The following is a 16,434-nucleotide window of genomic DNA, read 5'->3' as shown; positions in this document are numbered from 1 at the left end:
GCGCAGTGGTTGAGAGTTCGCCTGCCGACGCGGGGGACACGGGTTCGTGCCCCGGTCCGGGAAGATCCCACATGCCGCGGAGCGGCTGGGCCCGTGAGCCCCGGCCGCTGAGCCTGCGCGTCTGGAGCCTGTGCTCCGCAATGGGGGAGGCCACAACAGTGAGAGGCCTGCGTACCGCAAAAAAAAAAAAAAAAAAGTGGGAAGGAGGAGAGGAAGGGATGAAAGACCCTAAAGATTGTCTTGCCTCTAGTGCTAATGACAATACTCGAAGAAGATATGCATGTAATCACCTACTTAGATCAATATGGCCATTTTAGTCCAGTCTAACAGCCAGGAGCTGAGGGCAGGTATAGGCGGTCTGAGAGGACTTGGCAAGGAGAACGAGGGAACCCAACCCAACCCAACCTTGGATGTCTGTCCACAGCCCAGAAACAAGAATCCCTCCGTCGTGCATGGCCCACTAGTGCTAGGACTCAGAGTCACACTGCATGGGGTGTGCTCCAGCTGCACCACCCACCACACCTGGAAGTGGGGACTCAGTTCCTCCTCTGTAAAATGGGGGCAATGACGGTACCCACCTCAAAGCTCTGAGTGTGAGGATTAACTGCAGTAACACGTGTCAGGCGCCCAGCACCATGCCCGGCACACAGCCAGCCCCCAGTAGCACTCGGCCACAGGCATCACCCATCCACATCCAAGCCAGTCTAGCCCCTCCATGGAAGTGCCTCTGACTTCACTAGGCTCCTGGAGCACTTGTATCGCACAATTTATTCCTTAATTATACGCTGTCTTGAAACAATTAGGGAGCAATTCAATATAGCATAACGAAGTGCTAAATTGAATTCAGTCTAGTTCCTTCCAGCTCTGCAATATGACGATTCCACACCCCATACTGCACAGTAGCTGCTAGGCACAACACAGACCTTGACCCAGAGAGAAAAGCTCTAGCCTTGACGCTTACTTGGCCTGCTGTTCTACAGAGCGAAGAGGCTTTTGTGTCACCAGTTTGGGGCCTGCACTTTACTGCTGTGGCTGGGGCCACCTTCCTCTGTAGAAAGTCCCCAGCACCCCAGTCAGAAGCCCAGCAGCACAGGGAAAACGCTGTCCCGGGAACAGACAGCTTGGGCGGGCGACAGTCTGGGCCAGCTCTGCCCTAGACCTCAGAGAGAAGTGTTCCTCGAGCTGTCTTTGCAAGCCATCTCCTGCCATCCATCTCAGACCAGGGGGCCAAGGCTGTGTGCACCCTGGGAGGAGGGGCTGAGGAGGCCAGCCAGCCAGGCCGCCTGTGGGCTGTGTCTGAAGCTATCGTGTCCGGAGGGCCCTGAAGTTGCATGCACAGGCAGTCCAGCCCAGTTCCCCAGGGTAGGAGGCTCCTCGAGGTCTGGGGAATGCCCGAGCAAACACAGAGTGGTTCGTGTGCACTTGCTGGAGAGTTCTCTGCCTGCGTAATGATAGAAATAGCCCTCTGTGCAGACACATCTTAGAGTGAACATAGAGTGAAAGGGGCTATCAGGGAAGGCTTCAAGGAGGAGGCCTAGTGGGAGGTGGATCCTGGCAGGAGGACAAGGGCTGGGATATGGAACAGGATCCATTTGGCAGAAGTTGAGTGAAGCCTTTTGAGCTGTGGCTACAAGCCAGGCTGCGAGTCAGCCCCTTGGGGACTCCTGCCTCAGCTGCCCTCAGCCCTTGTGACTGGGGGACCTTTCCTTGGGATGTCCTGAGGCAGCGGAGGCAACACTGCCTATCCACTTTGCAGGACAGACGGGTGCTGTGCCTCCCCTTGCCCTCCAGGTGGTCACTGGTCTTGCAGGCAGCTGGCCAGGCTGGAGAGGTCAAAGCAGTGGGCCGACAGGACAAGTGCCCTCCCTCCCCTTCCCCTCCCCTATCTACCTTTTCCAGAATCACCATGCGCCGTGGTGGGGGTGGTTTCGGGGGGTGTAGTTCTCAGTCAGTTATTGCAAAAGTACATCATCTGCCTTCATTGCCTTCTATTTTCCTACATACCCCTCCTCCACTATCAGTTTCCCCTTTCCCACCCTGCCACCCAGAACTCTCAGACTTCCTTACTACCTGCTCTTCTCAAGAGAAAAAATTCTCTGGTCATTCCAAACCGTGAATGAGTTTTTGATTCCAAAGTGTTTCCCTTCCCCAGGGATTAATTTTCAAAGACAGTGCCAGAAGACAAGGTTTAATCCAAAGGAATCAATCTCTAAGGGAGAATTCCAGGACACTGACATTGAAGTTTGCGTTCTTAACAAAAGTCTTTACTATGTTCTTGCTTAATGCATTCTTTTATTCAATTAACATTTGTTGAGCCTGTGCCATGCTGGGTGCTAAAAATTCAAAGATGGAGAAGCACAATCACTGTCTAGGTTGGGAGACAGAAACATAAACACATAATTTGAACATGATGAGAGCTGTCTTCAAAGACCTTCCTGCTTGTTCAAAGCACCCACTTAAATAGAAGCATTGGCTAATTAACAATTATTCCTATCTGTTCACTAAAGCACTTCTCCTAGGAATGCTTATTGGATGCTTTTAGATCTAGACTTGAAATCAATAAAGCCATATGTCAATGTATATTTTGTAACTCATACACTTTCCAGTTGGGTCTGGACTTCCCCCAGCTTATGTCCAAAGTGAAGACGTGGCCACAGCCTTTATGAGCACCATCTGGCCTGGATTTCCTTTGCGGTCCTGTTCGGAGTGCTCCAGAAGGATCATTTGGACCTGCTCCTTCTTGTGGCTCCTGGTTGAGTATTCAACTTATGAGTCATTGCTTTTTTTGCCCCTCTTTATCCTCTGTTATAAATGGTGCCTCCTGACTTCCCTTCCAACAGTGTTAATAAAAAATGACATCAGGTGCGCCACGCTTCAACATACCACACAGCTACGGATAGCAAAATACGGCATACGCTGAATTATTCAGTAGGTGAACAATACCACAAAGCTCATCCCGTATTGCAGGCACAGAGAGCTGTCCGCTGGGATGATGCACTTTCACTCTGCAGAGCCCTTTTCACGGTGTCATTAGGTCCTCCCCCCAGCCCTGCACGTCTGCTGCCAGGAGCTATCCTGCCCATTTTAAAGAAGGCAGAAGCTGCTCCCACGCCAAGGAAAAGAATCACCAACATACAGGTCAGTTCTACTTACATGAACCATTATTTTCTACACGTGTGAAATACATACCATGTTTTCTCACATATGTGGGGAGTTTGGGGGTCAACTGGAAATTGGGATATGAGTTGGAAGTGTCCCAGAAGAACTTGGAATGTGTGGCCATCACATTTATTCAGTGGCTAAGGGAGCTCTTGGTCAAATGGCGGCTCTCTGGAAGGAAATCAACTCAATTGGTAACAATGTTGAATAAAGGGCACCTGACAGATGCCAGAGGTGTCTCTGGCCCTGAGGGACCCCAGGAGACAGGAAGGGAAGGCTGGCCTGAGTTGCTGAGACAGGGAGAGAGGATAAAGGGGAAGGGAGATGAGAAGGAGGAGGAGAGAGGCAGAACACAGGGGCTGAGAAAGAAAAGTGGACAAAGAACGGGTGACAGGAAGAAAGGGAGAGGAGAGAGTAGGTGGGGTGAGATAGGTAGAGAAATTAGAGACAAGATTGCAGGAAAAGGGCAGAGAGAACAAAGCCGCTGGCAGGAGGAAAAGTTAGAATTCGTGCAGCCCCTGCACAGGACATCTGCCCAGAATGGCCTCCAGGGACCTGCTCTGTCTTGCTCAATTTGTTAGCACCTTCTAGCCAAAACCTCTCGGTGAGCCCTTCAAGGAGTCCTTCCCAGGGAGACACCTGAAGACTTATCTAGACCACCCCCCATCTGTGCGGGCAGGTCACACAGCAGAAGGACCAACACTGGAGGCTCAACATACGGAACAGACAACTCTGGACTTGTCACTCTCACTGGGTGACATCCCAGGGGCCAAGCGGCTGGCCAGGGCTCCCACCACGCATATGTGGAAAGAACTGGGCTCCTAAAAGGCCAGAATAAGACCTTGATCCCAGGCCACGGCCTGAGGCCACCCACCACAGCCCAAGGCCTGTCTGTGGACACCTTCCCAAACAGCTGCCGACACTGGAGCCACATCTTTTCTTTTTCAAAGCATTGAACAAAATCAGATGTATTGAGGTCCCTGAAAAACATACTACTTCTCCTCTGCAGGATCGATTTGATGTTTTGGTGTCAAAATTAACAGCAATGAAAACTCAGGCCTCTTTCCCAGGGAAACTGATCTGAAAGTTAGCCCATACTTATAAATGCAAAAATTAAGGAAACAAACAACTTAGCCCCAGGAAACCCGTAGCTGGGAAGTTCCAGCCACACCCAGCTCCAAGCAGAGAGAGCATCCCGTCTTATTAGAAAAATTCCCCGCAATGCTCCCCCCTGCCCCCCGCAATGAGTCTGCCCTGCCTGAGAATATTCCATTTTCATTCATTCTACAAATAGTTTCTGAATTCCTACTCCGGGATATACAGAGTGCCCTTAATGACTTATTTAACTCCAAACACTACAGCCGATCAAGAAGAAATAACCATGTGGTGGTAGAATGTAAATTCTCAGCATCGTATCTTTTTTTTTTTAATAAATTTATTAATTTATTTTTGGCCGTATTGGGTCTTCGTTGCTGCGTGCGGGCTTTCTCTAGTTGTGGCGAGCGGGGGCTACTCTTCGTTGCAGTGCGCGGGCTTCTCATTGGGGTGGCTTCTCTTGTTGCGGAGCACAGGCTCTAGGCACGTGGGCTTCAGTAGTTGCGGCACGCAGGCTCAGTAGTTGTGGCTCACGGGCTCTAGAGCACAGGCTCAGTAGTTGGGGCGCACGGGCTTAGTTGGTCCACAGCATGTGGGGTCTTCCCGGACCAGGGCTCCAACCCGTGTCCCCTGCATTGGCAGGCGGATTCTCAACCACTATGCCACCAGGGAAGCCCTCAGCATCGTATCTTGATGAAAACGTTCTTCCCCAGCCAAGGTCAGCCTCACAGATGGGCAGAGTAGGGATGGCCTGTCCAGTGGGATTGCAGAGGAGCAGGGAGCCCACGACACTCACCCACCCTGATTTCACCCCCCACAAACCTACACACACCCGTGGCCTGGTATCCGGAAGCCTTGCAGCAGGGGTGGAATGTTGCCCCCATCTCAAATGGAGGCTGGAGACCCAGACTCCCTCTCCAGCCCCCATCCCAGCCCCCACCCCAAAAGAGAGGGGCCCAGGAGTCCCTGCTTTGTTCTGGCTGGGTTCTAGCCCTCACCCCTCCTGTCAAAGCAGACAAGGCAAGATCCCAAAGTGAGCTCTGGGCCACTGTGCTGAGACTGCTTCTTCCCTGAGGGCAGCCCTGGGGGGTAGGCCATGGGGCAGGGGATGCAGGGTCACCCTGGGATGAGCTTCCCTGGTCGTTCGCCGGGGTCTATACCTGGAGCTGGAGTCACTGCCACTCTGCACTGCTGGGTCGTCCATGACATTAAAGAGCCCCGTCCAATTGGCCAGCTGGTCACCACTCTGCCAACCAAACTGGAGACCTCTGGCAAGAGAACGAGGCAGTCGGTACTCATGCTCACGTGCTGGGTAAGCCCATCACCAGACAGTCACATTCTGGCGTGTGCCACGTGACACCTCGCCTTGATCATGCCTAGTGGAGACGAGAGGGATGTCCACCCAGGAGGATGACGGTAATAGATCACAGCCCTTTACGGTGTTCTCTGCTCGTCTACATCCGTGCCCTTACTTCACCTCTACGGGCAGGGCAGGGTTACACATTATACACGCAGGGAACCTGAGGCTTAGCGAGATCAAGGTCGCAGAGCTCCCCTACCCCATCTGGTGCGCCCTTCAATTCCGCCTCCAGAGACTCACACCAGAAGAGCTCCAGCTCGCCAGCTCTTTGCCTTCCCCAGAGGCCCCACACATGGCAAAGCTTTTAATGAAATCTAGTTTTCCAACTCATAAGGACACACCTCCTGGTCTAAGATGATGGACTCAACACACATGGTTCTCTTTGCTCCCTCCCCCAACCTGACTGAAAGGACAGCAAAGGCATTAACAAGGGCATGAGCATGGATGGAGAGGAGTAGCAGGGGCCACGACAACATTTTGGAAGATGCAAAGCAGATGAGTAATTGCCTTAGGCCAGAGACGGTGGAGCCCTGACCACCTATAAGAAGTAAATCTATTCTCCGTGCAGGATGCGGGAAGGCTCGGGAATTCACTGCACCGCCGGGGCCACTGAAGGTGGGGTTGCAGAATGGAGCCCCCCGCAGAAGAGTTGCTTCAGGCTTATAAGGAGCGTTAAACACTCCCCACCTCCACACACTCAAGTCCCCTGCCTTAAGCCCAAGCAGTCCGGGCCTTCTGCCTGCCCACCCTGCAGACGGCAGTCTTCATATACCGAGATACTAGGTTAAAAACAGCTGGGCTGACCTGGAAGTCAGCTTACTGAGCACGCCCGGTCCCAGCCACCCTGCCCCCAAAGGTCTGGGCATGGATGGGTTTCCCGGAGGGAACCTGACCAAGTCAAAAGAGAAGGCTACAGAGGAAAGGGCTGCCGCCGCCCCATCAACCTGGCACTGCTGGCATTTGGGGCTGCGCAGTCCTTGCTGTGGGACTGTCCTGTGATCCTCTGGTGAGCAGCACCCCTGGTCTCTACTCTCTGAGGCCAGCAGGTCCTCATCCTCCACCCTCCTGCTGTGATGACCAAAACTGTCTCCAGACGTCGCCAAGCGTCCCCTGTTGAGACAATCAACCCCATTAAGAACCACTGCCCACAACACGGCGCTTCAGTGCACCTTCTAGAGACTGGCTTGCCCTTAAATGTGAATTTTAAAGTCCCGTTAAAGACCCCGGTACGTGGGGTAAACTTTAACTTTTAAGTAGAGAATAAAGCCAGCAAAAATAAAACAGTTAACCCCCTAAAAATAAAGCCCTCTAATAAAGTCTCTACACTAAGGGAAATGGGGCAGCGACGGTGGTGGAAGCTGGGCTCTGGTCCACCCAGATCGGCCACTAATGAGCTGAGTGACCTCAGTGAAGTCTCTACATCTCTCTAGGCCTCTATTCTCATCTTGCAAGTCGGGAGAACTGTCTCGATGTCTCCAAAGTTCTTGACCGAAAGTTTTATAGGGCTGAGCTGTGTCCTCAATGTCAGGGCCAGGTCACCTCCCGCCTGCGAGTCTGCCCCATTTCCAGCCAGACGCTGGGCGGAGGACGCCCTTGGGGCCCCGTGAGCAGAAGGCCACACACATGAGGTGCTCAATCGATGCTTTTGCCAAGTGACTCGGATTCTCTTCTCACACTCTCCAGCCTCCTCGGCAGAGCGGAGCTGGCCTGGGAGAGGAATAGGCACAACTCACAGGACAGAGCCCGAAGCCACAGCAAAATGCCCGTCCAGTTCTTAGTGTTCAGGGAACGGCAGCGTTCCACTTGGTCCTGGCTCAAGTTCTTTATATATTTATCTATTCATAATATAAATATTATATACATATAATATATAAATCTATCTTATATGCATTTATAAAGATATTATAAACGCCTATAATATAAATACCTTTATTTATGTATCTGTTATGTTTCCTTTCAAAGAGATATTTCGAGGTAATATTGCAAGATATTTCTTAGAGAGAATTTGGGTTTGGTTTATCAGGAAGGGAAACATTTACTGAGCACCTACAGTGAACCAGGCCCTTCACATACGTTATCTCTATTCCAACAACAGGCTAATGTGTCAAGTCCCATTTTCTGCACTTATAGGTGATGACATGTGCAGCTCAGAGAGGTTTAGTAACTTGCCCAAGGCCAGAAGGCTAACAAGTGGCCAACCTAAGGTTTAAACCCAGCACTTTCTGGCTTTCTGACTGTAAAAACTTTTATTCCTAAAAGCTTGTACCAGACTGTCTATAGGCCAAGAAAAGAGTAGTATTTCCACCTGCAATTTTGAAAATTAGCTGGTTCACAAGCATATTCAAGCAATTCCCAGCCCAGCACTCAGCTAGGAAACTCACAGGCTCCTTAGAGAGAGTCCGGCCAGAGAGACTCGTGTCCACCGAGTGCACGAGGGGTGACCCAGAAGCACTCTCACTCTCCTACCCAAACTGGTCCCTGTGAGAGCCGGATGTCCCTTCACAAGACAGTCCTCCCAGGGTCGTAGAAGTGACAGACTACTAAGAAGATATCAATTATTACAATATTTAGCAGGAACTATGACACAGAAAGGTGTGCATAATAAATTCAGTGAAAAATGCAAGTTATAAAAGCGGATATGCATTAATGATCCCATTTTTGTAGAGTTTTAAACCATAAAGCTTGTTATCTTTGAAAGGAGGATTCGGGTTTATTCCTTCTTTCAGTTTAGCAACATTTTCTAATTTATCTCCAAAAAACCTGATTGTGTAAGTTTCAAAACCGATATATTTTACACAGTAATTTGAATTCTATTCCTGAGCTAAGTGTAAGAATTGTCCATTATTAGCCAACGAAACACCAGTGAGGAAAGGGTACGTGGAGATATGAAGGGGGATAACAAAGGAAAAAGAAGCTTTATTCACTCATTCATTCATTCAACAAAAATCTATTGAGCATCTACTCTGTGCCAGCAACTGTGCCGGGGCCTGGGTCACGACCCCAAGGTGAGCAAACTCATGTTTTCTCAATGCTTACCCTACAGCTCCGGTGATTACACAAACACACATGAAAATATTAGCAAACAAGATAAAAAATATTAGCAATCAAGTGCTACAAAGGGTGCTCTGTTTTTTATGTCTAATTTATTTTAAAAGAGAGGAAAAGATTTGAAATACATAGGGCAGAATGTTAACATTTGTTAACATTGATAATTCACAGTCGTGACTACATGGTTGTTTGTCACATTGTTCTCCATCTTCTTCTCAATTTGTTCATGATAAAAATGTGTTAAAATAATTTTTAAAACCAAAGCGCAGAACTGAAATCACTAACAGGACTTGGAGTCGGTGCAGGGAACTTCCTGGGCTGTGGCAGCCTCAAGAAATCTTTGCACCTTCCTGGTGAAACTAACATTAAACGTTGTCTTAAACCTGGGGAAATGCGACATGTAAAGAATTATTTAAACTGAGTTATTCAAGACTGGATTCAGATATTTTAAGGCCCTGAGCACTGAAAAGCTTAGGGTGCCACTTCACACCTTGTACTTACTTAAAAGTTCTGTGACTGTTAAAATTCAAATAGCTCCGGTCTAGACTTTCTGATTATGAAATCTGTGATAGGCTCACTAAGGCTCAGCTTTACTCTGTTGTCGCTGACGACAGCCCAGCTTAGCTAGGTCTCCTGCTGTGTAACCCACAGTCATGTCTGTTAACCCCTGACTCTCATGGCAGTAATTCCTGCAGCCGTCGGAGGGTAGCAAAAGCAGCCCAGGCTTCCCAGAGTCAACTACCAGGGGGAGTTTCAGGGCAAAAGACAAAATTATACATTGGAGAAGCAATTTAAAAACAGACAGAAGTGCCCATGAGAGTAGCATTATCTCCATTGATAATATCTTCCAAAAATTATGAAGGGTTACTAAGATGTATGGCAGTGAGTTAAAAAATATATGTTCCAGGGCTTCCCTGGTGGCGCAGTGGTTGAGAGTCTGCCTGCCGTTGCAGGGGACACGGGTTCGTGCCCCAGTCCGGGAAGATCCCACATGCCGCGGAGCGGCTGGGCCCGTGAGCCATGGCCGCTGAGCCTGCGCGTTCAGAGCCTGTGCTCCACAACGGGAGAGGCCACAACAGTGAGAGGCCCGCGTACCGCCAAAAAAAAAAAAAAAAAATTACGTTCCAGGGAATTCCTGGCAGTCCAGTGGTTAGGACTTTGTGCTTTCACGGCTGGGGCCCCAGGTTCGATCCCTGGTCGGGGAACTAAGATCCCACAAGCTGTACAGCACAGCCAAATATATATATATAATGTATATATATATGTTCCAGGCACCGTGATAGGTTTTTCTTATTTTGAATCCTCTCAACAGCTTGGAGGTAGGTATTATTATCCCCCCATTTCACAAATGAGGAAATTGAGGCTCATAAGATTAGATTCATAATCTGCCCAGAACCTGGAAGGAGCAGAGAAAGTATTCAAGTCCATGTCTGATCCCAAGGCCCTTGCTTCTTCCTCCCCTTTTGTCCCCATGCTTTTTACACACACACACACACACACACACACACACACACACACGACTTTTCTAATATCCAATATTCTACAAAAAGATTTTATTGAAGTATAGTTGATGTACAATGTTATTACATAAGTTTCAGGTGTACAACATAGTGACTCACCATATTTAAAGGTTATATTCCATTTACAGTTATTATAAAATATTGGCTGTATTCCCTGTGTTGTACAATATACCCTTGTAGCTTATTTTAAGCATAACAGTCTGTACCTCTTAATCCCCTACCCCGATCTTGCCTCTCCTCTCATCCCCTCCCCACTGGTAACCATGAGTTTGTCCTCTATATCTGTGAGTCTATTTTTGTTTTGTTATATTCACTAGTTTGTTTTATTTTTTAGCTTCCACATATAAGTGATATCATACAGTATCTGTCATTATCCAATATTTTTAACTATTTATAAATTTATATTATGATTATTATTTTAAGTATTAGAGCTGCTGCCTTTGCTGTCAATCATTTAGTGATAATATTTTTATATAAAACAAACCATAGACTATAGTAAAACGAAGGAGTTTGCTTAAATACTCTCTGAGATCCTCCCCCATTTTGATGGGAGACCCAGAGTCACAGACTTCTAACCTGGGACTTCAGCACTGGAGGAGGCCAGTGGAGATGGCTTATGGGAACGGGGGTGTGGTGCCTCCATAGCGCTCCATTCACAGTGTGTGGGTAACTGCACCACCTGCCTTTGCATACAGCAGGCCCTGGGGCCAAGTGTCAGGAAATGCCGCCTCAGATGTCGGAATCACCAGGGACGTTGAGCCAAAACAGGCTGAATCCGTGGGGTGCAGGGCACTGGGCACTGTGGACACTTGGGTTTCCTTGGGAAATCGCACCCCTGATGCCAGAGCCCAGGACTCCAGGCGCTGAGTGTCCAGCGGGGCACTGGGCCTGCAGCCCAGATCACACAAAGTCTGGCCAGGTGCCTCCGGATGAAATGGCATCTGCATCCTGTCCTCACAAGCCACCTCCAAGGAAGCCCGTGCCTCCTCGGGCTCTGCAGGGGGAGACTGAAGCCACTGTCATTTCCACATTCCCCAGGTCAGTAGAGGATGGGAGGGCACCAACCTGCGAGCCTCATCTCCAGTCTTCACGCACTCCTATGCTCCCTCAGAGCTGGCTCCCTGAGAACCATGCCAGCAGCACCCCTCCTCTGTTCCAGAACCTTCCAAGAAGCCCCATCGCCAAAGGACAAGTTCCAAACCCTCAACTCAGGGGCCCTTCCAGCAACTGCCTGCAGCTTTGCCGGCCGCCTCGTGACCCACCGCGGCATTTCAACTCTCACGCCTTTGCCCTTGGCATTCCCACTCACCCTCATCCCATCCCCCACTTGCTTGAGTCCCACCCAAACTTCAAAGTCCAGCTGAAGTGTCTTCTCCTCCCTGAGCCCCCGGCCCAGTCAGCATAAGCCGCTCGGCACCACACATTCTGCCGAGTCACGAGTCCCCTTTGCCTACCTCTCTGCGTGTCGTCCCCACATGCTTGTAGTCCTTTCTAGAGTAGAGACGTGTATATAAACCTGATGTAAAATTGTCTTACCCAAGATCCCTTAAGCAAGCAGAGCGGGGAACAGGGGCTGACTCGGGTACCTTTGGGTTCTAGAACTCCAGGATCCTGAATCCCACCCTCTCCAGGGTCCCTCTTGAGGAAAATTAGAGCAGGAGGTTTTCACGTCCCAGGAAAGAGGAAGAAACAAGGTAGGGTGGGGGGACACACCCCAGATGGCTCACTGGGTCCAGCCCTCCTGGGGTGGGTAGAGGGGTTGTAGACACAGAGGTGCTTCTAAACTCTCACCCTCCCAGGCAGGGAGAGGCTGGATTTGAAGGGCAACTGGCTAGGGGGCCTGAACTGGCCTGGGGTGGGGTGTGAGGGTACCAGAAAAGCGGAGAAGAGGAGGCAGGGCCAGGGCTCGGCCACGTGCCACGTGCAGTGCTCACCTCAGAAACTGGCAGTTCTCAGACACTGGAATGGCCCAGCTGCGGGCCAGCCTTTGGTGGGATTTCAGGCGGCAGCAGCAATTTGATGAGGGAGACATTCCTGGATGAGAAGGCGCTCCCTCCCAGTCACACGTGCCTGCAGCTGCCTCATTCCTGCCTCCAAAGATTCCTGGATAGAGATACCCCCGGAGCTCACCCGCTTTTGCTAACTGTGTGACTCCTGGCATTTCACCTCTTGAAGCTTCAGTTTCCTCGCCTGTCAAAGGGGAGAAATAAACCTCGACCTAAGGATAGAAACAGTCCACAGAAGCAGATATATACATTCTAATGTGTAAGAGCTTAAATCTAATAACATACAACTTAAATGCATGTAACTCAGTGTTCAATTCCAGAGAAGACAAGAAAGCTGTTGGAGGACTAGGTGAGAAGGAGTCTTACTTTCCACATCCATACTCTTTTGTGCTTTCTGAATCTTACACATGCAAAATCAAGGTAAATTGTGGTGTGGGTTTAATCTCACTAGTAACCAAAGACTTGCAAATGAAAGTTATGCAATTCTTTTTTTTTAACCTATCAAGTTAACAAAATACATGTAATGTTAATACCTAGGGCTGGTCATTGGTGTCAATCACCTTTCAGGAAGAGAATTTGGGAATATGTATCAGAGGGTATAAGAATGTTTATACCTTCAGTCCCAATGATAACCCTTCCAGGATCCTCGGGAAATGATTGAACTTCGATCTGATGAAATAAAATTTATATTTTAAGGCAGGACAAGAAAAATTAAACAAAAAATTCTCTCTGTGTGTGTGTTTGGGCCTTCTCCCTCCCTAATGTGCAGGGCGCAGCTGCATTAATGTGCAGAGCTCCTCAAAGATGGGAGTGCCTGCTCAACCATAAAGATCAATTTTTTTTTCTTTCTGCTGAAGCTAGCAGTGTAACTTCTTAAAAGAACAGTGTTCTTTCCCACTTCTGTAGGCGGTCATGGTGACTTGCTGTTCGCTTTGTATGTGTTTACGTGGACTTTATGTAAAATACCAGTATGTCATTTTGATGTACAAACCTTTGTCTCAAAAACGTATATGACTGGGCTTCCCTGGTGGCGCAGTGGTTGAGAGTCCGCCTGCCGATGCAGGGGACACGGGTTTGTGCCCCAGTCTGGGAGGATCCCATATGCTGTGGAGCGGCTGGACCCGTGAGCCATGGCCGCTGAGCCTGCGCGTCCAGAGCCTGTGCTCCGCAACGGGAGGGGCACAACAGTGAGAGGCCCGCGCACCGCAAAAAAAAAAAACAAACAAAAAACAACGTATATGACTGTGCCTTCGACTTCTAACAGGTGGAACAGTTCCCAGAGCTTTCTTAGAATCTGCTTCCCTGGTTATAATCTTCAGTTTGGCTCAAATAAAATTCCCTTTTTTTCTTCTTAACTTGATAGTTAATTGAATTTTTGTCGACAGATCAGAGGGCTTCGAACCAGACACACAGTTGTCTGGAATCTTTTATTAATCAGGAAACATCCTAAATACCCAACATTGGGGAAAGGCTAAGGAACTGTGGTGCTAAATGACAGGTGGCCATGTGGCCCCCAAAACATCATATCTATGAAGTCATTTTAAACGGCGCAGGGAAATCATTAACTTTAAGTAAAAAAATAATAAATAAATAGAATATATGTGTAAGTTCATTTCTTTAAAAAAAATGCTCAGAGGAGAGCCTAGGAGAAAACATTCCCTAAAGCTAATACGTCTCTGAATGTGGTATGATGAGGGATTTTTTCCCCACTTATTTATAATTTTCTGTCCTTTCCATAAGCTCTAAAACAAACATGTATTATTTCTATAATCACATTAAAAAAGTAGAAACAATGCAAACTCACAGCCATACAATAATAATGATAATAATAATAAATAACTATCATCGCAGACAACTTTATAGACCTTTGGAAGCACTTAGTAGGTCCTTAGTAAATGATGCTTGGACTTTCTCAAGTAAGAAAAAGCAGATGCAAAAGCCTTCTGGTAACTCTTTCCCGTTGCACAAACAGGAGGGATGGTGAGGAGGACAGCTGGTATTCACACAGAAAGGAAAAATGGGGAAAACCAAGCAGGGGAAGTTTTTTCATGCTGAGATTTGAGAGGAGGAGCTGCTCCAGAGAGTTTTATGCCTTTCTCCTGAGTAACTGCTGCCACCCAAGCCCCTCAGGGGTCAGTGACCTGCTGTGTGGGTCACTCAGACTGTGGCCCCTGTCCTCCCCCGGCATCATCAGGAGAGCCCAGGCCCCTGTGAGGATGGGGACCTAGGGATCATCAGCTGGAAGTGGCTGCAGCAGTTGAGTTAAAAGCCCTTCTTGACTCAGGTCTTGACCAAGAACAGACCCAAATCCCCCTCTTTTCCTTGAGTCAACTTAGTCTCAAGCTGGTGGGCCACCAAGAACATGGTGCCCTTAGCCCCCTGAGGGACCCCGTGCTGGTCAGAAGGGCCACTCTCATTCCCTGACATTGATCTCTAAAGCGGGGGATGGTCCCATAATGCCCTTACTCTCCCTTAACCAATCATCATCTTCACTCTCCTTGGGCCATTTCACCTGTAACACACCTTGGATACAACATCCAATAAAAATCCAACTGTACATCAATATTTGTGCTTCACTTCCACCAGTGAGCGGGCAAGTCTCCCGGCAGGCAGACAGTGAATGAAGTGAATGAGTGAAGCAGAGGCAGCAGGAACTGGGATCCTTACGCTACCCCTGCCTGGGTAGGTGTCCTGAGCCCCAGCCCACCGCTGCCACATGAGAAGATAGGCCCTGTGTTGCCATTTTCTTCATTCTTCCAAGAGATGCTGGAAACCCAGACTTTTATTTTTAATTTCCCAACTTAAATGCTGTGCAGACCAAATACCCCCTGCTGAGGGCTGCACGCAGCCTGGGGACCCCCAGTGACGGCCCCTGACTTATATCCTTTTACTCGATGCTGCCCCTAGTTCTAGGAGGGAGACAGAGTGGGCATCATCCTTCCCAGCTGAGGAAACTGAGGCCGACAGTGGGAGTTACCTCTCAGCCAGCTGGAGGCAAAGCTAGGCCTGGAATTCAGGAGACTGGCCTCCCAGTTCAGCCACCAAAGTGCGGGATCCTATGCCAGGAGTCAGCACACCTTGGGGTCTTCCATCTTGGGGGCTGGGTCAGCGACCCTCAGCCTTTGCCTCCTGCACAACAGACGGCCTCATCATCACAGAAGGCACCCACAGAGGAAGCCCAGGGGTGTGCAGCTCCCAAGCCCTGCCTGCAACCGTCCTTTCCCTCCCACTGGACAAAGCATACACTAGGAATGCAAATTACTGAGCTGCTGTTACGACAAGATAACCTCGAGTCGGCTCTATTCGCAAAGAATAATAGAAGAAAAAAATCATTCACAAAACATCAGTACTTAACTTTCCTGGGAGGCTAACCTATTGAACTATTTATTCATTTGTATTTTCCTTCCTCCAGTCCAAGAAGGTAGCTTGGCTTTTTCAACCTCTTACTTTAGGACCATGTGGGTTGTGGAGGCTGAAAGCTTCCCAGCTCACCGAAGAAACTGTGCAAGGCCAACCTGGAAGGCAGCGGGAGGCCCTTCAAGTCTGGGGATGGGTGGGTGGGACCATGGCTGAGCAGGAAGTTCCTCAAGCCCAGAAAGCCCACGATGGTGGTCTGGAGTTCCTCCCCATTGTCCCCTTCTAAATGGACAGCAGGGCCTCAAAAGGACGGCTGCTTGGGGCACTTTGGGAGGCTCGACCCAGGGTTCCAGAAGCCCTCCAGGGAGCAGAAGTGGACTGGCTGAGGCCGGGATGGCCCGGGGAGCCCCCCAGCTGTTTTGTTCCACACAAGCCTCCAGGACCTTCACACTACCCTGTGGCGGGGTGGAGGGAAGGCACCTCAATAATGATAGACTAAGTTTCCCACCAGCTGGTGGATACAGTTTAGTCTTTTTTTATTTTTAATTAAAAGAAAATGAGGAGGGCTTCCCTGGTGGCACAGTGGTTGAGAGGCCGCCTGCTGATGCAGGGGACACGGGTTCGTGCCTTGGTCCGGGAGGATCCCACATGCCGCGGAGCGGCTGGGCCCGTGAGCCATGGCCGCTGAGCCCGCGCATCCGGAGCCTGTGCTCCGCAAAGGGAGAGGCCACAACAGCGAGAGGCCCGCGTACCGCAAAAAAAAAAAGAGGAAATGAACCATTTCTTTCACACCAAGCTTGTCAAATAAAATGTATAACCACTCTTCTATAACTAATCAGCAAAGCACTTATGTTGTATCTCACAGCTGACATGTGTGTGTATGTATATA

The 16,434-nt window shown here is 49.3% G+C and overlaps 1 protein-coding gene across 3 annotated transcripts in view; it reads right to left on the bottom strand.

The window, feature by feature from the left end:
- The window catches only part of ST8SIA5 (ST8 alpha-N-acetyl-neuraminide alpha-2,8-sialyltransferase 5), a 79,416-nt gene that overhangs the window by 46,170 nt on the left and 16,812 nt on the right, over positions 1-16,434 (bottom strand). For 2 of the 3 annotated variants that reach the window (XM_012531705.3, XM_049697888.1), the window contains exon 2: positions 5,415-5,522. The exons of the other annotated variant lie outside the window; for it this stretch is intronic. In XM_012531705.3, coding sequence (XP_012387159.1) covers positions 5,415-5,522 — 108 coding nt within the window. The remainder of the gene's footprint in view (positions 1-5,414; positions 5,523-16,434) is intronic. 3 annotated transcript variants of the gene reach the window in all.

This window comes from Orcinus orca, chromosome 15 (genome assembly GCF_937001465.1).
Source record: "Orcinus orca chromosome 15, mOrcOrc1.1, whole genome shotgun sequence".
In the NCBI taxonomy this organism is placed as follows: Eukaryota; Metazoa; Chordata; class Mammalia; order Artiodactyla; family Delphinidae; genus Orcinus; species Orcinus orca.
This window is presented reverse-complemented; position numbering and strand designations above follow the sequence as displayed.